Source organism: Physcomitrium patens, chromosome 25 (assembly GCF_059467195.1).
Source record: "Physcomitrium patens ecotype Gransden chromosome 25, ASM5946719v1, whole genome shotgun sequence".
NCBI lineage: Eukaryota > Viridiplantae > Streptophyta > Bryopsida > Funariales > Funariaceae > Physcomitrium > Physcomitrium patens.
The window spans coordinates 1218416-1240382 of record NC_143434.1 but is presented as its reverse complement, the minus strand read 5'-3'; the positions used below and the strand labels follow the sequence as shown (position 1 = coordinate 1240382).

The window sequence follows — 21967 nt, the reverse complement described above, 5'->3', positions numbered from 1 at the left end:
GGATATAGCATGTTTCCGTGTCAAAAAATAAAACCAAATCAAATCAACTTAAACCCTTACATTCTAGATAACACTTATTTTTTAAAAAACTCCTTCACACAAACATCCATGCTTGCATATGTTGGCTAAAACATAGAGCATATAGTAAAATATCTCTCAATTGTAGAAGACCATAGCTGTCCAAACCACATGGAAGAAACAAACAAAGAGCATTCCAAGGTTGACATCTTTTCACCCATGTGTAACAGCAAAGACTGTATTACATTTGTAGGGTACCTTCGCTTGTATTTTTGTGCAAATCATATTGGTGAGCAGTAGCATTTGAATTCACAAGGGGCACTGCAGTTTTCACATGCATAAATTGTTCATCTGATAGGTGAACATGTTACATGGTGAAGATAGTTCGTAGAGTGACAATTTGTCAGATTATAGTGCCTTGACGTATTGTAAGGGACATTCAAAATGAAGACGTGTTTACAGTTCATGGTAAGAAGAATTTCTCACACGTTCCAACAGCGTATTTTCAGTAAGTAAGAGAGTAGTCTCATGTCAATGATTTGAGATACTGTATGATAAATGAAGTACATTGTCCATTATCAAATAGATGATTCCAAGATGTGGGAGAGGATACATTCAAGTTATATAGCAAAATATTCAACCTCTGAATGAAGCGGAATCACGCCTCTTATTTACCAATTTTAATCAGGAAACACCCATAAGGATATACATGAAAGTTATACATTATCGGAAAGAGCGACACAGACAACAAGATATCGCGGCACAAGTACAAACTGTTTCATTCCTCTCAGCATGAGGCATTCTCGTCCCAGTAAAATGTACACAATGCCCATTCTACAGCTTGAGCCAAATTTGCTTGCCAACTCGAAATGCATTTACATTCCTAAGCCTTTGGCAACAATTTCGACAGATTCCGGAGCAGATCACACCTCCACACGCAACCATGTTACAAGGATTCTATCCTGTTCTGTAGCTCCTGCCTACACTCTAGTGGATCTTCAGGTTCGTCAGCACGTTGTTGTGCACGGGGTCCGCCAAGTGGTCCAGTAGGTTCTGGAACGGGCCCACGCCTGTGAAGATGGCCTGGGTGAAGTACCCCAACACCGCCATCATCGCCAACCGCCCGTTCTTGACCTCCTTCACCTTCAGCTCCTGCAACTCCTTCTCGTTCTTCCCGAATCCCAAGAAGTTGAAGATGGGCCCTCCTGGGTACGCCGGGTTGCCCGATCCTCCCAAAAACTTCTCCAGCCCCAAAAAGTACTGCTTGCCCATCGATCCGGGCTTGTAGTAGTCCTGCGCGCGTCGGTGCTCCGCGAATCCCATCAACGCCATCTCCAGCACGAACAGCGTATACGGGTCGGCCCAGTAGCTGTAGTTGCCCACGGGCGGGATCACGCCGCTCTGGAACCACGGGATGGCGGTCTCCTGCGGGATCAGCCCGATTCTCCCCAGCACCTCAGGTGCGATGGCACCGGCCGCTCCCAGCATGGCGAACCGCCCGTTGATGATCTCGGCGTATGGGAGCCACTGGGGGTCGATGAAGCCACCGGCACCCTCGGGGTCCATCAGGCCCAACGGATCAAACCCATAGTCGCCGGGCAAGCTGCATCGGAACCCACAGACGAGCACATTAGGGTGCTACTGGACGGTAATCAAGCACGCATGTAAGTTGAACAATCAGCTGGGATGTGCATGGGCTGGAAAATCCCCTGTAGGGCACTGAGTGGCAGATTTACTCACGTGCCATCAAGGTAAGACAGGCTTTGCTTGGAGGCAAAGATCAGGTTCCTCTGGCTCCCACCCTACATGAGATGAAAAATCCCACTGTGATTGAATAGTTGATAATCTGCAAAGGGGACCTTGCTGAATAAAGAGTTTCATGATAATAGTTACATTCAAGTTAAGCTGCGTAGACCTTACAGTGGGGCTAAGCTGGGCCTTGGTGACGACAGTCTTGGCAGAGGATGAGGCCTTCAACGTGACATTGAGAGTGCATGCCAAGTTGGTACCAAATACAGAGCTTCTCTTCCCCTCCTGCACAGACCAGGGTAATAATACATCGTCAGCGGGCAAGGAACATGTTTTGACTGACTAAACTTAACATCACCATCATCATACACGCTCCAGACAGAAGGACATTTGTGCTGATGATCAGGTGTAACAAGGAGTATCTGCTAGGGGAGACGTGGTGGAAACTGGCGTAATAAATCAGACAACAGCATTTATGGAACATTGCACTTAGGTGTATCATTAAGGTTGGGATTTCTATTGACCGTGTGTAGCTTTCATTGGAAAATTCTAACGATCTTAGAACAAGTCTACTCGAGTGTGAGTAAACCGTAAAAAAACTAGAAGTGGAAAAAGATTTAATGAATCGATTGTTAATCACAGCTCCATTGCTGTGGTAGTGTCTCCCACTCTCACAGTGTAATTTAAATTCGTAAAACGACCATTATCTTCCCGTGATGTGTACAAATTTCTTACCCCCTTTTACTAGTCACCACGCTTTGCAGCGCGAGTTGCGCTCTTTCCATGGACGGCAACGTGGACAATGCACTTAAATGGATTGCAGAATCCAAATTCCTGAACCAGAATTCTAAGGGAGACAGAAAGGTCACAATTTGCCTTGCAGCCAGTCCTCCATCCCCGCACAGGGATTCCGAAAGTTACCACACACTGTAAATATGTCTGCTAACCAATAATGGATCATCCAGTGCTGCCGCTGTAGGCCAGTGAGAATGAACAGAGACAAGCAAATGTGCGCAAAGCGAACCCTTACTGCGTTCCTAAGCATGGATACTCCCAGCATGCAGACCCCAAACCAAGGAACACATGACTGACGCACTCAGTTACTGAATCAAGCAAGAGGGTGAGAGAACGGGTGGGGCTTACGAGGGAACTGGAGGAAACTTTGGCAGCGAACGAGGACACGGCACTTCCTGCCGCCATTCTAGTCGCCATTGCAAAACACGCGCGCAGACTCCCACAGGCCTCGCGTTCACAGGCTTGGAAAATGAGTAGACTGCGCAGCTTCGGCTTTAGCGAGGAAACTAGCATGGGGGGATTTGAAGCTGCAGAGATGAAGTGGGAGAGCAACAGCAGATTGGGGGCGTGCCGGTCCCAGCCGGAGCGAGCCACGAGAGTGGCCACAGCCACACATACGCTTTGGCATCGGATATTGTAAGTTGCACGTCCAATCCCCGGCCTCGGGCCAGATCTCGCACCCGGCTGGGGATCGCCCTATGGGCACCCTTCCCGGGGAATGGTGCCACGCTGGACGCGGGAAGCATAGATGGATGAATCTCAATATTATCATTCTCTCATCCGTGTTAACTCACGGGTCGGGGATGAGAACTCCAACGACATAAATTTTCTGATAATAATTATTTAAAAAGTTATAAAAAAAATCTCTTTAATTAACTTCTAAATAATAATTAATTTTTATTTTTTTTTAAGAAAATTCATATTCTTTTACTTTTTTTTCAAAATTATGTAGAGTAAATTAGAAGGTTTAATATAGTCCTAAAATTCTATATTTATGTCATTTGTTCTTCTTTTTGAAATGAAATCCACAATAGGATAAAAGATTTTAAGTTTGAAATCTCTCTTTTTTTCTCTTTATATATATATATATATATATATATATATATATATATATATTTTAGTTTTTATTTTTTCATCAAACTTATTTTGCATACTAGACTTCAAAGAAATAATTATTTAAAATAAAAAAGCTAACAGTAAAAATATTCTATTTTATTTTATTGGCATAATTCTTGATGTTACAAAAATTGGAAACTCTGTATCTAAGCAATTTATTGAATTCTTGTATTATTTGTTGTCCACAAAGTATTAAAAATATATTTACCAAATATTAAAACACAAAACGCATTGTAACAGGTGTTAATTGTTTAAAATTAACAACTTTCTACAATGGAAAAAAGCAAATAATCATGTGTCCAATCTTTCAATAATAGTTATATGCAAACAATTATTGAGTAAATTAAAAAATCACTTTAATGCACAAGGTTAGACCAATCAAATATAGAAAGTATTTTTTGATTTTTATAATATTTGAAAAAGACAATAATTAGAAATATAATCTAAAATAAAATCATGAAATATCACATGACAGTAAAGATTGCAACTAATTAGATGTAAGGATGAATAAATCAATTTAACAAGCCATGGTGTTGGATAAGGCAAACTCTGAATAATATGCAACTTCATAACTAAGGGAAATTCACAGGAGAATTACGTCTTGAATCAGCAACACGATAATCCAAAAGCAATTAGCAAGCTCTCCAATAGTACCCTCTATTGCTGTGATGTTTACAAAAAGCCTCCCCAATGCCACGCACAAAATCCATGAAGTAGAATGTAGGGTATTGAATGTAAAAATGTTAGGGTAGGAAAATGTGGACTGTGTGCAGGGGAGCTGAAATGGAGGTAAAGAGTGACAACAAACGTGGACTAAATATATGAAGTAAGCTATGTGTTACTTGTGTGATACAATATAATACACTTGTGAATTGTCTTTAAAATGATTTTACACGTGCAGGCGGGTATAAGAGTCCAGCGAGAGAAATACATCGCTGACGTTGCAGTTCTGGAGTTGTCATATCAGGAGTTGTCCTCAAACTACCGTGCTTATTTTCTGAGGTAAACAAATTGAGGGCCAGCATCAGGTTTACAACCAACCCACTTGGTTCCGACTCTCCCATTCCTTAAAAATTTGTTGACATGCTAAAGATCAAGCAAAAAATGTGGTCACTTTGAGATCCCCAGTGCGAGAATCAAAATGTCCTGTTACTTCCACAACGCTGTTTACTGGTAGCTCATTCGAAGAGTCGGATGGTGAAAGGGTCGATTGTAGCTGGAGTCCTTTGACACCAACCTCGACAGGAGAGCGAAGAAGCTTCACTCCTTGCTTCCAATATGTCGGTCTTCCACCTGAAGTGGATATTCAGACCCCAGTCAAAAATCACCAAAGACCTTAAGACCGTGAATCTAAAACTATGCTTCGCTTAATACCGCATGGGGCAGCTAGTATGTATTTAATACAGCCAACATCGTATAAAGAGTATGATCACACTTCAACCTCAACTGTATCGTGCTGTGTGTGCAACAAACACAGTAGAGATTCTTAGGAAAACTTTTAAGGGTACGATATGCAGATTCAGGATCATACCTGCTGGTCCAGTGGATAGTACATAACTGCCTTCTGGATCTAGACTCCAATCCATCCACAAGACAATCCCATGGCACTGACCGGCTCTCTGTACTGCAGCCTGAATAGCCAAAATGTACAAACATAACCATGATCAATCTTAAAACTTCATCACTAGGTGACGCTGATTGACGAAATGAAATTTGGGGTCAAACAAATTTCAAATCAACACATGTTCTTAAATGTAATGTCTTCCACTAAATACTGATTGATATTACCAACATTACAAGGTCAAATACATTTTAGCTGGAACACTTATCACACCCCCAAGAACAAGGAAGACAACAGTACCTCTATGACGCCTTCCATAGTTCGTAGTGGATACGAGAAGTCGAATTCAATCACAGTGAATACATCTGTCAGCTCCTGTTAATCAAAGTTGTGTTATAATCACGTGAAAAAGAACATCGTACTCTTGACTGGTCAGAGTAGTTGCACAAGCTGCTCCTCTTGACTTGGCAGTGCATTCTGATTTGGTAAAAGCAAAACATACATGTTCTCTTAGGACATCCCTAGTAGGACAAACTTGCAAATGGGTACTACGGCCTTGTTATTCTTATTCCTCAAGAATTAAAGGTAAATTAAAGAAGATGGAATATACACACCTCATATCGTCCGCATTGCCACACAGCAAACGGAAGTATGGGGACCTCGTGTAATGATGGTAGCTCTCCACAGGCCCCAAAAACACTATTTACCAGCCTATGGTCAAATCCTTCCACATCTTTGATGAACCGGCGGCTTTTCCATAAGTCCTACTTGACAAACCAATACAGTGTATAACATGACCTGCTAAAAGGAGGCTACGATTATTAAGTTTTGAAAAAGTTATGAAGGTACAAATACTAGAGCCGAGTGACAATATGGTTGTTGCTTGATAACGTACTGGCATATGCACAGCAACGCCACGCAACGAAGCTCGGCATGGGACTAGCTTCACGTTGTCAGATAAGAGTGGTGACAGCTGGGTTCGCTCGTACCTAAAAGAATATCCAAAATGCAATTCATGAGGTCTTACAAGGATGTGTCTACAGAACAAAAATGAAGCAACCGATCACGTGGATGATATCTAAACTTGATACAAAAAACTGGCAGAGAAGATCAGAGGGGTAGAAGAAGATGCATCTGAAAGAGTACCAAAAACGTAGTAACCGCCACGGAAGCATCCTGCTGCATGAGGTGTAGTAAGGCTCCGCCATCAGCAAATCAATCTGACACAACAGATCCCAGACCATTTTAACTAAACATATACTTTTGTAAAGTACACAAACGTTACAATTTGGCCGATTCGCAGTCAGTAACAGGACTGACAAATTTGTGAAGTTACAAAATAAGATGAGGATTCATTCTGCCAGCAATAATTTCCAATCAGAGACTTCTAAGAGTATACCTTGCGGACCCCTAAAACTTCTAATGATAAGGGTGTTGCTATCTTGTTCATGACTTTGATGTTAGCCACGTTCTGTCCCAAGGTCCTACTGATGTCATCCACATATTCTTGACCAACAGCACTCCCAGGAAACATAGCAACCACTTGGACATTTGCACGAACAGAGGCCGCCATCATGGTCACGAGCAAACTATCGTCAACGACTACACACAATGAGGTCTTTAGACATCGGAGCTGCAACAAACACCAAACACCAGGCATTAACGTTGGACTACATGCGTTGAATATGCCTGTGTTAACTGATCAAAAGCAGATAAATTACATCTAACCAATGACGTCATTTAGCAATTGATTGACATATTTTTGAGCACCATGTATTATTGTTCTGAACTCTAGGCAGTTTTCAAGATGATGAAAGAAGACAGAAAAAATCTTACAGCAATTTCGACAGCTGATTTCACAGATCTTCGCCACGGCTCATGTCCGAGAATTCCAATTCTATCAGGTGACATAGACGCTTCAAATAACACTGGGCAGTCAACGTTATCTTTAGGGACTACATCCTTGTGCATATAGCTCCCTACAGGGTCCGTCACATTGTAACTAACACTAACAGCATCATGGCTGGCTGTAACCACAACTTCGTTCCCTGAGTACAACATCAAGCCCTTCCCTGGAAGGATCCACACCATCTGCTTCCAGTGCTCACACCATTCTGATATGCCCATACAAGCAACAAGTTCAAGAAAAGTTAGAAAAAGTAAGCAGAGCAATGAAGCAATTAAAGACAGGCCCTACATATTAATTAATTAATTGAAGGCTATTCTGAGGGCCTCAATTAGGGTGCTTCAAGCATACAATTTATAATAATACGCTTCCATATTGCTGTCTACCTGTTTGAGGAATAGTTTCAGCTTTCACATTTGCTGATGGATTTTTTATCCAATTGGGCGCTGTTGAATAAAATATCTCACCCTCAATGTCAAGCTGAAGTACCCACCTGCAAGACTTCCAAACTATTCAAATGCAATACATAGAAGTGACACGAACGAGTTTTGAGAACTACAAAACACACAGAAACAATAATCACAAGTGGGCATCAAATGCTTTCACAGGACTTTACCAAGATACAAGTGCGTGTGCCCTCCCAGAATTTGTGATGAGAACACTATGTTGACGTTGCCCAGACTCATCAGGAGCTTTGGAAAGCTCAAACGTGAAAACTTCAAATGGTTCTGAAAGCTGCCAAATTTAGACACACAATAAGGTCTCTCCTCAAGTTAGGATTACATAACTAAGGGACACCTAGTTCAAGTCGAAAACACAAAGAAACCAAAACATAATATATCGACAATCATCATTCATTCCAACCAAGGCACTACACGACCAACTAAAATCAGGTAACTAGGCTAGAGGCAAAGCTAGGGAGTGTACTCTCATGAAACTTGTACACTCTTCCGTGAGCAACAGCGCGAGAAGCAATTCTGTAATAAACTAGTCACGAGGATTTAGCAAACCTGCTTGCTGTAACTTCAGAACAATAAAGACGAAGTTCCTACATTAATACCAATCTAAGACACTAAATAAGGAATTCGGTCTACCAGCTGCATTTCGCTCGCTAAGGGATCCACATGCATGGCAGCAGCTCTACCCCGAAACTGGTTATAATCACGTGAAGCCAAAACCACGCCATCAACCAATTGAGACTCCACTCCTGGTAAGTCATGGCACTTCCACAAATGCTCACACTCCACAAGCTGCAACACAGAGAGCCACTAAATGTCTCAGTAGGTAAATATCTATGCTGTTTTTAGGATAACGACAATATCCCAACTAAGACGGAAAACTTTTCAAGATTTGTAAATGGACCTGTGCGTAGACGGTAGCTGTATGGGGCACACAGCGGGCATTTTTCGTGAGCAGATTTTGATGAGCATGACGCAGGGAGGGTATCAAACCCTCACCGAGAAGCTCTGAATCGAGAATTTCACTGATCTGCCATTCAGATACCATTCATTCAGATTAGTACTTATTTTTAATCTACTCTTACTAGCAGCATCTACAAGAATGCTGCATAACAGCTCGCTCAAATCATGTAGCTTCCACTAACCAGCAGACTCCTGGCTCTGCAACAAGAAAATAGACATCAAACACAATTCAGGCAACTCATGAAAGACCCTTCTCAAGTTCAATAACTAACCAGAACGTCTGCACGACAATGCATGTCAATGCCCACTTCCATTTCATCAGACCGTTTATGAATCAGACGCACACCTGCTCCGACTTTGTTAGCTCGCAAAACCTTTCGGGCAAGCTTGAACATGGGCAGGAAGGACTCACAGGCTGTGATTGATCCCATTTCTTCACTGATTCTGCCTTCTTCACACATGGAACGCCATGCCATCATAGAAAGAAGTCCTGTCCCCGCCCTTCCACAATTGACGTATGTACAAAGAATTAGTCAAGGTGAAAAGAAACAGGATAATTGGCACTACAGCGAAGTTCCTTGGCATTGAGAAGCCAGGAGCGCATCAAAATACAAGAATACCTTCAATCTCATTCTTTGCACGACAAGTTTGGAGTGGTTTGAAAGTAATGCATACCCAATGTCGAGAACGTGATGGGCGCCTTTCACAGCCTTCTGAATTGCCAAACGATATGCACGGTTACGCGGGGCGTCATTTAGCATGTCCAGAAAGGTAGTCATGGTGAGTGCCTCTGAAACCTCCTCAGCTGAACTTCCAAATAAGTGGTTCTGTCCTTCGCCATCTGCATAAAACCATACAACCGAGTGTGAGCATTTACTCCAAAAATGCACACGAGGACAACAATGAATACGTAATCCAAGAAAAACTGAAATTCGAGTCCTCGCATAACCCATATGGGCAAAGAAGGTATCGGAAGCGTGGGGAGTTTAGGGTTTTGATTAACATGTCAAAGCCCAAAAACTAAGTTCCCGGCAAGGATTCACTTCCCAATTATTAGTTACGGTCTAGGTCTTGTGCAAAGCTGTCGCTGAAAAACTATCAGCCAAAGAAAAAAGGAACATCTCGCACCCACAAGAATATTTCTCAAACGCAAGCTTCTGGCCAAGTTGGATTAATAAGACTGTAGACACATTCTAAACCCCCGAAATGCAAAATGAAATCCGAATGTAACCCCGGCATGAGCAAAATAAAAAGATAAAAGAAAACAGATAATAGAAATATAAATATAATACTACATGAAGACGAGTTAAGAGAATCCGCGGTACCCTCAGGATCGTCCTGACGCACAACAATCCATTCCACCTGGCCAGTGAGCTTGTTGAGCGATTGCTGCATCAAGACTGCAGACGATGGAGCCTGACTCTGAGACGTCCCCACATTCTTGAGCTGCTCCATTGCAATTACAATATTCCACAACTCTTCACTCAGATATCCGCTCCATTCCAATACATTACTGTGCAAAGCCGAAACAGTATGTAGTGTGACCATAACCCCCCCGCCCCTCCTTCGACACAGAGCCTCTGCAGGCACAGGTATGAAAGCTCGTGGATGAATAAGAGATGGTCTATATTTATGTCATTCCAACGAGGGAATCCTAGACCAAGAGAACCGTAAATTGATTTCAGTGCACGGTACCAGGTGGCTTTCTGGTTGTTCATCTGTATGGGATGCTGAGTGTATTGTGCAGGCCTACTGTGGACTTGTCTCTGTAGTGTTTTGCTCCTGTATACGGCAATTTCGTCTCTCTTACACATCTGAGACCGCCGGAGCTTTAGCTGAAGGCGTGCGCTGGTGGAGATTGTCGGGCTTTGTTAGGTAAGTGGGTTTATTCTTACCGTGATTGAGATTGTTGCGGGGGGGGGGGGGGGGGGGGGGGGGGGGATAGTCAGATTTGGTTGCAGGGTGCTGGCAGGCGTATTTGTGCTTGTGAAGGTTCGGCATAGGTTGTGAGAAAGGAAACGGTTGTGGTTTTTAGTATTTCACGCCACTTGAGGAGTTCAACGATTGGGCGACGTTCAATTCTTCATTTCTTGCGGGTTTGCGCTCTTTGAACAGACGAATATTTTGTCGAGATGGAAAAGATTGTGTTGGACGGTACAGCTATCTCTTTGATTTCTCTGTTGGGCTGGCTTGATCGGAGAACTCAATTTCCTATCAAGCCCCGTTGGATGCGTTGCAATATGAAGTGTCCATTATGCCAGCACATTTGTACATTACTCTGCTGGGATTCTCTCTAACACAGAGTGGTGACCTAGAGAGAATATTGTTTAGGAGGAGCTTGGTGCTGATTTTGAAGGAGTTCATTGACCTAACTTGAAGTAGCTATTCCAGTGTACAAAGCATTTTGGGATGTATGTCTGAGCGAAGGTCCAACTTAATATCAACAATCTTCTAGAGCGAAATTAGGAACTATCTTCTAAAAACTCAACGATAAATAGAGGAGATGATGTACATGCGCACAGTTGTGCAGTTGGACCGCTAACAAGTGTTACCTTGTTGTATTTATTAGGTGTCAAGGTTTGGCGATTATTCGAGAACAGGTTAAACATGGGACTCATTCAAAGTCAAGAACGGAGGGGACAGTTAACCAAGATTGAGAGGAGGATGGTCCAGGCCATGGCAGAGCGGGCACAGAAGGTCAATGTGACTCTTAAAACTTTTAACACTTTCATCCTCAAATTTCCGAAGATTGACGCCTCATTTGAAGCCGTCAGAGAAGTTTTCAATAAAGCAGGTTTGGAAACTGCCACATTACAAACACATCTTTTCAAATTTACTGCAATTGCGGTGATCATTCACTGTCTACGAGATTTACACTTGATTAGCACGTCCTCATTCAAGCCAAGTGAATACCCTCACAGCCCTTTGACCAGAAAAATGCACCTGAATGTAATAGCATCATAATCCAGACTATAACATCCAAAGGGATGCATATGCATTTCGAGACTGACCCATTAGGTTACATGAGCTGTGACAGAATCTCATTCTAGCTACGCTTGATACTCTTCTTAGACTATATTTCCCTCTGAAAAGACATTGGTCGTTCAAAGCTGGCTTTTATGCAACTCTGCAATTTCATGAGCCAGCATGCTCTAAGTAGTTTCGTGCTGGGTGTCAGCCCGGTATGGGTACCGATTTGAACGTGAAGGAGAATAGTTTAATTCATGTGCATGTTTTATGGCCTTGTCCCCAGATAAGAATGGGGATGGTTCCTTGGACATGGAGGAGTTGAAGCAGTGTCTACAGGAGTTGCAAGTGGAGTATTCAGATCAAGAAATTGAGGAATTTCATCACGAGAGTGACATGGATGCTAGTCACGGAATCCAGTTCAAGGAGTTTATTGTTGTACTAGCGCTTATCTACCTTCTAGGCAGACCTACTCACACAGGAGTTGTATCCTTTTTAGTCATAATTCTTCTATTTTATTTACGCTTGTTTTCTTTTCTTTTTTTTCTTAATACAGCCGAAATTTACATGTTCACGTCCTAGTTGAAATTTGTCGACGTTGCCAGTTTGTCTCGTGTGGATCTGGTGTAGTGATACGATTTAAGGAGTTGGACTTGACCGTATATAATCCCGATGAAGGAATCAGCGATTGGACTTCCAGACCTCGAAGCCACCTTCGATGAAATTGCTGAAGCTTTTGTGTTTTTCGACCGCAATAAAGACGGCTATGTCAGCAAGAAGGAAATGATCTGGGCTATTAACGAAGCATCGCCATCTGGTCGGCACGGACACAGAATTGGTGTTCAAAGATTTGGTCCGTTTCTCGTACTTTCATCATCCATTGAATTGCGTACACCACTCTATTCAAACTCGTGTGTTCTCTTGCAAGTGTGATACTGACGAAATGTACGTGAGTCGCAATCTGTTCAGAGGAAATGGACTGGGACAAAGACGGTATGATCACATTCAAGGAGTTTTTGTTCGCTTTCACCGACTGGGTAGGACTTGAGAACGACGAAGAAGAAACAGGGCACAACAACGTGTCTTTGCCGTTTTGACAACATTATCTCAGAGATTCTGCAGTCAGCATTTACAGCTTATTGATGTCAAACTACGGTTAATGAGTCCATCAGCGATGTAACCAACTTCGCTGGAGTATCACAGTCTCTGTGCAGTCTATACTGTATCTATATTCCATATCCGGTATATAAGAAGTTCAGAATTCAGAATCTTGAATCTAGGCTCTAGTTTTTTTATTGGTTGTCTTTGAGTAAATCAGTTTTTCAGAGCTTTTGTAGCCGAGCATGATCTATTCTCTTGAGCTGATCAAGCCAGAGTTGTAGCTGGTGTGCATCAATTCTAGGACATGTATTCTATGGGATACAGATTTCAGTGCCTGGCATTTGTGCAGGTTGGAGTCTTTAGTGTCCTTTCTGATAGCCAGGTTAGGTTATATGCTTTTTTGCTTTATGCCCAAAGCTACTGCTTGTCTTAATAATCGGCTTGAATCGTTGAACAAAGGTTTGAAGGTTTCAGTTATTTACACTTTTATTTTCTGGGTAGCGGGTCCAGTATTCACCTTGAGTGATGAGCCGTGAAAACCCAAGTTATCAGTCAAAATACTGTGCACTTGACTTACCAAGAGTGGATTGATTACAAACATTCTGCCATAGATATATTTTCTAGGAGCAGGCAAATTGTGTGTGTGAGTGAGTGTGAGTGAGAGAATGAATGAATGAGGGAGTGAGGGAGTGACACTGCGAAGTAATAGTCCTCACTTCACCTCCATGCGAGCAAACCATTGTCATGTTGCAGCCTCAGTCTCACCAAGTTACCACTACTCAAAAAGTATCAAAAATCTGGGACGGGTACTTTTCGAAGCAGCAAACGTTAACATGTTAACATTTCAGGCAAAGACTGGGCTTCTATGAGGCAACATCTAACTTTTGAAAATGCATGTTCCATTTAATAAATGAGCCTCGTTCTGCAAGCCTGATTCTTCTTTAAAAAAATGTTCCTATTCTCCTCATCTAGTTGAGAGCCATTTCTTTCTCTCTGCATGCCTGCCTGGTATCGATTTAGAGATACTGACCGACCAGCTGCCTCAGTTCTCCGCTGAAGAGGGGTGAGTGCAGTAACTAGCATCTTCGCATTGGGCCGTTCATGCGGTTCAAACTGCAAACACCGTGATGCCAGACAAACGACCTCTAAACCATCGTCGTTGGAGTACTCTCCTTCTAAGTAGGAGTCCATCAGCATGAGCCTGTGTTATTGTGCAAATTATATCCAACGCCTGCAATCCATTATTGAAGAGTCAGCATCGTTCAGCTAGAGTCTTAATTCGATAGGATCCCTCAGTTTTCGAAATCACCGGCTAGGTTGAGCCTTTGGATTAAAGGTTTGTATGAGTTGATTAGTTTCATTTCTGGATTCGAAGACGATACACAAAGGGATTTGTAGTAGTATCAAAGTAAAGATCAACCATTGTAAAAGAACCATACCAGTGCTGGATCCACGCTTTTGTGTATGTTTGAATAATATGAGTTTTTGCACGGTATGTAGCTGGGTATGTTCTAGGATCAAAACTCCCATCACACCTCTTTCTGCAGCTTTTGGAGTGAGTAATTCTTGCAGACCAGGTCAAACTTACTCGTGTCCTCAAGTTTGAAGTTACTTTGGAGGGTGACTTCTTTCACTTGTCATTCTTCCTCCTCTCGATCATGTCTCTTCTCTACGTTCGTTCTGGTGATTATTTCCAGTGGAAGCCTAGTACCTGTGCACGTTTAAATGCTCAAAGTCGATAGAATCTGGCGGGTTGTTTGATTGTCTTGAGAGAGACTCCTTGGTACTGCTGCACTCGTCCATGCTGTGCAAACGGGAGTTATTGGAACTTTTGTGAACTATTCAGAGTTCCGACATGGTGAGGTCTTCTGTGCCTTGGACATCGCGACGATGCACATCGTTCAGAGACTTAATTAACTCTAGCCTTTTTAGACCAGCTTGTATGAATGCATAATAGAACAAGAACTGAGCCAACTACTTATCTAGTAGCTACAAAATCAGTCAGATTATGTTAGAAACATATCTCTGGAAATACTCGGTTGGGTTTTTCTAGTTCGAAATCAGAAGTGGCAATGAAAGTGAAAACCGGTAGTTATGGCCAAGTGGTGTCCTCACTGCTATTCAGCAGAGGGAGCTGCCAATTAATATTAACGAGACAATGTCTACAAAATATATCAACATTTCATTAAAAAAATATATTTTTGCACATTTTTAGTGCAAAAAATATAGAAGAACTTCAGGACGTTTTTAGTTTTCTTTTTCAAAAATATTTTAATTTAATTTTCTTTTATTCCTTTTTTCAAATTGAATACTTAAAACATGATATATTCTATAAAACATTAAACATTAATTTTTTTCAAAAAACACTTAGTGAATTAATGGCTTTCTTACAAAACATGTAGCAAGATTTTATGCCTCAAATGTTATGCTTACAAATTTATACTACGAGGAAAAAAAAAAAAAAAAAAAAAAAAACATTCAATTGCATTTATCTGAAGGATATATTAACTAATGATATTAATCATAAAGCATAAATATAACCTGCATAGGTGTATATTGCAATTGGTTATTTTAAAGACGTTAATTTTTTTGGTAAATTTGTAAATCTGGTAATTGGGTACATAGTACTATAATTTTATAAACGTCAACCGTCAGTTTCATTACAATCAGATTAATATTTAAGTTTTTATAAATTAGACTTATAAAATATTATGACTATATCAATTTTTCTCAGAAACATATTTCACGTCAATTTTTGAACAAATAACCTCTGTTAATACTTTTAAAATGCTCTTTTGTTCAGTCGCAAAAAAGATTTGGATGTACTTGTTTTTAAGAAAGATGCTAAATTTGAAGGAAACTTTTTCTTTAAATGTAATGATAATATTTTACGAAATCAATTATAGTTTTAATTATCATTGGGTTTTTTTAAAAAAGAGAAAAAATATAACATGTGATCTGATGCAATGTTATTACAAGGGTGGATACTTTGTTTTTCTAACTTGTAAATTCTATTAAAAAATATTACAGAATTATTGCAAATTACCTTTTTCTTAAATTGGTTCAACTAGTTATCTTTTTAATGCTATTTATTATTTTTTCTGTTAAAAAATACAATATGTGTGTGTGTGTATATATATATATATATATATATATGTTTGTATGTAAACAAATTTTTATATTGATATGTTTAGAATTAGCCCCAATAAAATTTAAAAATACAACATTAAGTTCAGTAATTATTTCTTTGCCAACTATTATACTTAAAAAATATCTTAAATCTCTTACAAAGTTAGTTTATACTTGCTGGTTTTTCAATATTACCAAAAAATAGATAATTGAATTTTTTTAACAATTTGGAAGTGCAATCCTATAGTGCATTTTTTTTTTTTTTTTTTTTTTTTTTTTTCCCTCTTATATTCTCTTTTTTTCATGTGAAAGTATAAATTACTAATCCACTTATGTAAAAAATGAGAACACAAGAACTTGCTTTATTTTTTAAAAAACCAATGTATGCTATTGTTAATCTTTATTATTTTAGCTACTAAAATTATTAACTTTTCGATTTTTAAAAAAAATATACAATCCTCTTATTGAAAGGTCGTTATTTCTTTTTCTTTTTTTTTTTTTTTTTTAAATCTAAAAACATCTCTTAATAGTTTGATTTTTCTTAATAGTTTGTATTTTAATTTATGATATCAATTTTTTAAATGGATTGTTAAAATCCTTCAAAATTCTCTTATTGGATTCTTAAAAAAACTTAAATATTTAATTTCTAATAATCACATGAATTTTAAGCTAAAATTTATAAAAATAAATAAGTAATAGACTTTAATTAGTAATATAAATAATACATTTTTATATAGGATCTTAAAGTATTTCTAAATAGGTAAGCTCAAATATTTTTTTATATCCAATTAAATCATGTATATTTTTGAACTTTTTTAAAAAAATTTCTCATGTATTATTAAATCAAACAATGTTTTATTTTTAGATCGTTTATATACATTTTCTAATCTACTATTTTCAGTTTTTTTCTTCTTTTTTTTTTTTTTTTTTTTTTTTTTTTTGTCTCCCTCTTAAAACATCAATTCTAATAGTTTACTTATACCCAATGCTTGATTTTTTTTTATAGCAAATTCAATGCACTTAGAACAAGATAGATTTGTACTTGAAAGTGCTGGCATATTGTGTCTTCTTCAAACCTTTATATTCAGTTTTACTTAAGACTCAAAGTACCTTAAAGTAATACTTTTTATACATAAATATAGTTTTTTTTATATGTGTAGATAATTCTTCTACATTTGTAAGTGATACACCACATCAAATTATGTTTTGGTATATATATAACTTCTCAATTTCATAATTTTTTTAATTTTAATTTTAATTTTATTATTATCACCATAATTATATCAATAAGATAAATTCCTTGCATCTTCATGCACTATGCATTTTTTATATACTTAAATAATATTTTGTTGACAATTAACTAATCAATTCTTTTGATATTTTTAATGAATAGATCAATTTGAACCTATCTAATATCTTCCTAAATTAAAAAAATAGAAAAGAAATGATCTATAATAATAATGATAATAATAAACTCTTGTTCTAATCATCTATGTTTCTTTTTCTTATTATCACCCTATTGAAAAATAAACACATAGATTATTAGATTGGATTCATTTTAAGACTTGGTTACTTCCACATTCTTAGGTTGCTTGCATCCTCATTGCATCTAATTACATGCTATCACTGGCTATCACATGACTAAAATTATTTTTCAAAAGTTTTCTCAATGAGTTTCTTATCTTGAACATGTTAAGTTAAATGATTTAGTTGTCCCTAAATTTTGCCAAAGCTATCATCGTTTACATGTGTTTGGATATATATATATATATATATACAAGAATGTTAAATAGACACGCTTTTACTAAATAGACCCATCTTTGATGAAGAATATGGTAATCATGATGAATATGGTTGGTTTTTAATGATTGCAATCTAATAATGGAGAAATGAATCCAAAAATCATTATTTTTTTTCATGATGGTAATGATGGATGGATCAATTTCATAAAAACTTGGGGCTACTTAACATTCCCCTCTCTCTCTCTCTCTCTCTCTATATATATATATATATATATATTGACAATCACAAAATTCAAGATATTCACAACATGACAAGTATTTACACTTGGTACAACAGGAAATATTCCAAACATCCACTTCTACAGTATTGATTTGAGTGAATGCAACTAAAATGTTTGGTACTTATTAGACTATCGGACTATCAGCTTAGTATTAAAAGACATGCAACCGTTCATTTCTCCTGGTTTAATGCTTGATAATCTTAACACATTTTAGGACTCTCCTTGTGCATTACAACCACAGCGACCGCCTTTGTGCGGCGCTACCTGCTTCTAATCTGAAGAGGTTGCAATTGCCGCGGGGTGCCGCAGAGTGACGCGGTGTACCGCTATCGAGTGAACTAACTTGGATCAGTGCGATTATCTCACAGCTCTTCGAGACTCTTGTAGAGGGTTCCTCTAGCTTTGCTTACTGATCGGCAACTTGTGCGACCCATAAAACTGATATTGATTGTGACAGAATGTCGCTTCAACACTCTCAGATGCAAATACTGAAAGAAAACACTCTCACGGCACTGCAGCTGCAGTAGGAGCTTGAGAAGCTGTGACGTTATACGAGAAGTCTTTGCGAGGTTGGGAGACATGAAATGGCTCATGACAAGGGAATGGAAGTGGTAATGGAGGTGAAATTAGAATTTTAAAACAATTTTTAGGAGGAACAAAGGGAAAAAAAAAAGAAAAAAATTGATAGCTCATGTTCAGACCGGGGAGCTGGTCCCTCACAGCCTGCTGCTACTTCTAAGCCTTGAGAGCTGCAAGCTCGGCCTTGAGCCTGGAGTCGCCATACAGCATCTCCTCGAAGCGGATGATTTCGTCGCGGGATCCGTATGCGACCTGGGTCCTGTCGTCGGTGTTCACCACCTGCTTGTCGAGCACGGATTGCTTGCCGTCGCTGGAGTATCCTCCGGCATTCTCAATCAGCAATCCCAATGGCGCGACCTCGAACAGAAGCCTCAGCTTCGCCTTGGTGGATGGCGAGGTCACGTTTGTGAAGATGCCTCTCTCCTTCACGATGAGCTGGTTCACGTCCGGGACCATGCCTCCAGTGTACCGGAGAGTGTACTTCTCGCTCACGTAGTAGTTGATCAGCTTCTCGTAGTCGGCGTTGTCGAATGTAGCCCTCAAGTTTCCGGGGGAGAAGAGCTTGCCTTCCTTGATCTCAGTGGTCTCCTTCACGTGCTGCCACTTCCCGTCGTCCATGAGGAGAAACTCGTGAGTGCCGGGGAAGCCGTTGATTGCAATGACGTAGGTGGTGCGTGGTCCGTAAATACCCATGGCGGATGCAGCTTGGTCGCGGCCCGTGATTCCAGTGAGCTTGTCCCCAGGCCAGACGCCGAAGATGGTGCCCACGGTGAAGTTGGTGTCGACAATGCTGGAGCCGTCCAAGGGGTCGAACGCAACGCTGAAGCCCTCTCCTTCCATATCCTGGAGGACGGGCTCCTCCTCCGAGCATGCGTACTTGCAGACGTGGGAGTAGCGGAGCGCCTCAAAGAGAAGCTTGTCAGCGAGCATGTCGACAGCAAGCTGCTCATCTCCGAAGGTGTTAACGCAGGCGGTAGCGCCGCAGGATGCCGTGCGTACCTTGAAGGCGATGGTGCGGAGGGCCTCCCCCATGCACACCAACAACCTAGCCAGCTTCTTGTCAGGAGTTGCCTTAGCAAGAAATTCCTCTAAGCTATCGCCGAGCTCGGCGCGGATCAGAGCCTCCCTATTGGTGGATGAGGCCTTCTGGGCCACTGCATTGCGTGCGTTGATTACTTGCGCGCCATACAGAGAGCTGGATTTGCCTCCCTAATCAAGAAAGAAACATCGTCCTGTATCAGCCTCCAAACAACGATAAGGGTAACGAAATGCCACACAAAACAGGACTTGAACTCAAGCACCTCTACAGAGAACCTCCTCTCTCCAAAGTATTTAATTGGTGGTTCCACGTCAATGACATAATCATATCGCAAGAGTGTGCAATTGCTTTCATGCATGACCATCGATTGTTACAGGGATCACGGCGTTCAAACTTCAGGAAACAGCCGATTTACATGAAAGGCTCAAAAAAATTCTTCATTGCACAAATGATTGGTCCAGCCTCGGATGCTAAAAAGACCATGCAAATTACACTGATGGATCGGATGAATTGGGATCACAACAACATCTCTGTATTTAGTGATGAAACAATCGCTCCTTCTCAACAAGTCGTGAACCATGCGTCTCGGGGGCAATACAAATTCAATCTCAAGTTCCAGGAAGCGAGGAGCAATTATCATTAGAAATAAGACCAGCGCAATGTAAGAAAAAAATTGTAGTATAATAACACAGTCGAGCGAGGGACCCACGCAATTCGTGGGCTATGGCGATTGCCCAATCCAGACTACGACTTCTGTCCAAGAACCAATGCTAATGCAAACAAGTTTGTCACACATCCGAGGAAGACAATTACGCGCGGCAATCCACCCACTCACTCCCCAGCTTAGACATTCACAAACTCCTAAGCGGGCATTACTACAAGATCGACTCACAGCAGCAACACTACCATGCAATTAGAATCACGTAAACGAGTCAGCATCACCGAGGAATTGGCGACTTACGAGAGATGCACAGGCAACGGAGCGAAGGGGAGCGGCAGCCTGGGCGCCACGTCCAAGCACGGAGCTGGAGGACGACGCCTTCGCGAAGGTGGAGACGGTGCTCCCTGCAGCAACAGCGGCAGCCATGATCGTCGCCATTGTTCAAGCTTTCTCCACACTCAACGCCGCGGTCTCAAATCTCGATTACAACTTCCGCGAGGTGGGCTGCAACAGTTGTGACAATTGAGTTTGATGCAGAGCTCAATTGGGGCTGAATGCGAAGGCGATGATGGCATGAGGAGCCACAATCTGAGCCCACCAGAGCCACACAAATCGAGGATATTTGACTGCAATTCATGGCTTCAACAAAACGAAGGCGCAGAAACGACGGATAAGACGCAAGGATGGATGGGATCACCGGCTCCAGCACGTTTGGGGACCGGACGATCCGGTGACTCATGAGGATCAGAGGTTGCGTTTGTGGTGAGGGCGTGTGGAGGCAGGATAAGAATGTGAATGTGGGTGGCTTGATGATTTATCATGTCTATTTTGATAATTTCTCTAGTAAGACCTACTAATGAAATTTCGAGGACACAAAAAAAAAAATAAGAATAATAATAATAATAATAATAATCATATCATGTAAGTTGATATGCTATTAGAATATAAGAGTTTATAAAATAGCTTTTATTGTTTACATGGCTATTTTATTAAGTGAAGTTTATTGGCTTTTGAGGTCTATCTTGGGCTTATGTTGTTCATAATGGTTTTTATTTTTTATTTTTTATAGTAAAATTAATAGGTGATGATGATGATAATGATAATCTTTTCTTATAACCATTTTTTCTTTTTTCTTTTTGGTTCAAGTTGAGGAAGTGAAAATTCTCAACTTGACTTTTCAAAAAGTAGTAATCAAAATGAAGAGTGATAAGGAACATTTTATTAGAGCTATGAGCATCATGAAAACAAAATTTTGTTAAACATGATTCTGAAATACTGCATACATTCTTGTTATTTTATTGTGTAAAATATTTGAAAAGGAGTTTTTTTTACCTTCAATTGAAAGAAAAATAAAATAAAAAATCATTTAACTAATTATGATGAAGTGTATATATATATATATATATATATATATCAAACATATTACATTGCTTAGAGCCTCATAGAAAAATTATGAAAATGATTCCTAAATTTGAGTTGAGCAAGGTTGATACTTTGAATTTGTTTCTTGGTTCCTTCAATTTATGGTTTTTTTTTTTTATATTCTTTTGAAAATTCGTATTACTTTCTCCCCTCTATTCATATATACATGTGTATATAATTATTTACTTTTAAATTAAGTATTTTAATTTAGAATCTTTGGAAAACCAACCAATAATTTAGATTAAGTTTAAGTTGTTAAACAAGATTAATATTTTTGTTTTAATCCTTGTCAGCAGATACATATGCTTGGGGTAATGATTAAAATAATAAAATAAAACTTCTAATGTTTTATTTTTAGATAAATATGTAATTTAAAAAATAATATATATATATATATATATATACATCTGATTTTTTTTAAAAAATAAAACATAAAAAATAAACATTCTAATGTCTAATTAACATATTAAGAAATTATTA

The 21967-nt window shown here is 39.7% G+C and overlaps 4 protein-coding genes across 7 annotated transcripts; 1 reads left to right on the top strand and 3 right to left on the bottom strand.

The window, feature by feature from the left end:
* Window positions 1–773: 773 nt before the first annotated feature.
* On the bottom strand, window positions 774–3080 carry LOC112283685 (photosystem I chlorophyll a/b-binding protein 3-1, chloroplastic). The gene is made up of 4 exons (XM_024522733.3): window positions 2911–3080; window positions 1939–2052; window positions 1759–1820; window positions 774–1621 (listed from the first exon to the last, which is right to left on the bottom strand). Exons 1-4 carry the CDS (start codon window positions 3073–3075, stop codon window positions 1006–1008), a joined length of 957 nt encoding a protein of 318 aa, XP_024378501.1. The 5' UTR covers window positions 3076–3080; the 3' UTR covers window positions 774–1005.
* Window positions 3081–4498: 1418 nt separating this feature from the next.
* On the bottom strand, window positions 4499–10114 carry LOC112283608 (protein arginine N-methyltransferase 7). Its single transcript, XM_024522529.3, has 15 exons — window positions 9892–10114; window positions 9242–9407; window positions 8839–9067; window positions 8508–8633; window positions 8240–8395; window positions 7762–7880; window positions 7532–7638; window positions 7076–7353; window positions 6639–6872; window positions 6386–6459; window positions 6135–6228; window positions 5854–6003; window positions 5540–5614; window positions 5210–5309; window positions 4499–4971 (listed from the first exon to the last, which is right to left on the bottom strand). Exons 1-15 carry the CDS (start codon window positions 10112–10114, stop codon window positions 4772–4774), a joined length of 2331 nt encoding a protein of 776 aa, XP_024378297.1. The 3' UTR covers window positions 4499–4771.
* On the top strand, window positions 10018–13111 carry LOC112283609 (putative calcium-binding protein CML21). 4 transcript variants are annotated; one of them, XM_024522532.3, is made up of 6 exons: window positions 10018–10158; window positions 10314–10441; window positions 11136–11360; window positions 11820–12019; window positions 12212–12386; window positions 12503–13111. In XM_024522532.3, exons 3-6 carry the CDS (start codon window positions 11174–11176, stop codon window positions 12628–12630), a joined length of 690 nt encoding a protein of 229 aa, XP_024378300.1. In that variant the 5' UTR covers window positions 10018–10158; window positions 10314–10441; window positions 11136–11173; the 3' UTR covers window positions 12631–13111. The 4 variants fall into 4 exon arrangements, with proteins under 4 accessions (XP_024378300.1, XP_024378299.1, XP_024378298.1 ...); XM_024522531.2 differs by lacking the exon at window positions 10018–10158 and having other exon boundaries at window positions 10279–10441; XM_024522530.3 differs by lacking the exons at window positions 10018–10158; window positions 10314–10441 and adding an exon at window positions 10499–10720.
* A 5280-nt stretch (window positions 13112–18391) lies between these two features.
* On the bottom strand, window positions 18392–20595 carry LOC112284004 (sedoheptulose-1,7-bisphosphatase, chloroplastic). Its single transcript, XM_024523449.3, has 2 exons — window positions 20366–20595; window positions 18392–19574 (listed from the first exon to the last, which is right to left on the bottom strand). Exons 1-2 carry the CDS (start codon window positions 20501–20503, stop codon window positions 18522–18524), a joined length of 1191 nt encoding a protein of 396 aa, XP_024379217.1. The 5' UTR covers window positions 20504–20595; the 3' UTR covers window positions 18392–18521.
* Between the last annotated feature and the right edge of the window lie 1372 nt (window positions 20596–21967).

Excerpts from the sequence above, each read along its gene's own strand:
- LOC112283608 (XM_024522529.3), bottom strand. The coding sequence starts at position 10,114 with ATGGTCACACTACATACTGTTTCGGCTTTGCACAGTAATGTATTGGAA. Across the intron at positions 9,408-9,891 it reads GCGTCAGGACGATCCTGAGG|ATGGCGAAGGACAGAACCAC; the intron begins GTACCGCGGATT and ends GGTTTTATGCAG. Across the intron at positions 6,004-6,134 it reads GCGTTGCTGTGCATATGCCA|GACTTATGGAAAAGCCGCCG; the intron begins GTACGTTATCAA and ends TTTGTCAAGTAG.
- LOC112283685 (XM_024522733.3), bottom strand. The coding sequence starts at position 3,075 with ATGCTAGTTTCCTCGCTAAAGCCGAAGCTGCGCAGTCTACTCATTTTC. Across the intron at positions 2,053-2,910 it reads AAGTTTCCTCCAGTTCCCTC|GAGGGGAAGAGAAGCTCTGT; the intron begins GTAAGCCCCACC and ends TGGTCTGTGCAG. Across the intron at positions 1,821-1,938 it reads AGGCCCAGCTTAGCCCCACT|GGTGGGAGCCAGAGGAACCT; the intron begins GTAAGGTCTACG and ends CATCTCATGTAG.
- LOC112284004 (XM_024523449.3), bottom strand. The coding sequence starts at position 20,503 with ATGGCGACGATCATGGCTGCCGCTGTTGCTGCAGGGAGCACCGTCTCC. Across the intron at positions 19,575-20,365 it reads CCGTTGCCTGTGCATCTCTC|GGAGGCAAATCCAGCTCTCT; the intron begins GTAAGTCGCCAA and ends TTTCTTGATTAG.
- LOC112283609 (XM_024522530.3), top strand. The coding sequence starts at position 10,699 with ATGGAAAAGATTGTGTTGGACG. Across the intron at positions 10,721-11,135 it reads GGAAAAGATTGTGTTGGACG|GTGTCAAGGTTTGGCGATTA; the intron begins GTACAGCTATCT and ends TGTATTTATTAG. Across the intron at positions 12,387-12,502 it reads AATTGGTGTTCAAAGATTTG|AGGAAATGGACTGGGACAAA; the intron begins GTCCGTTTCTCG and ends CAATCTGTTCAG.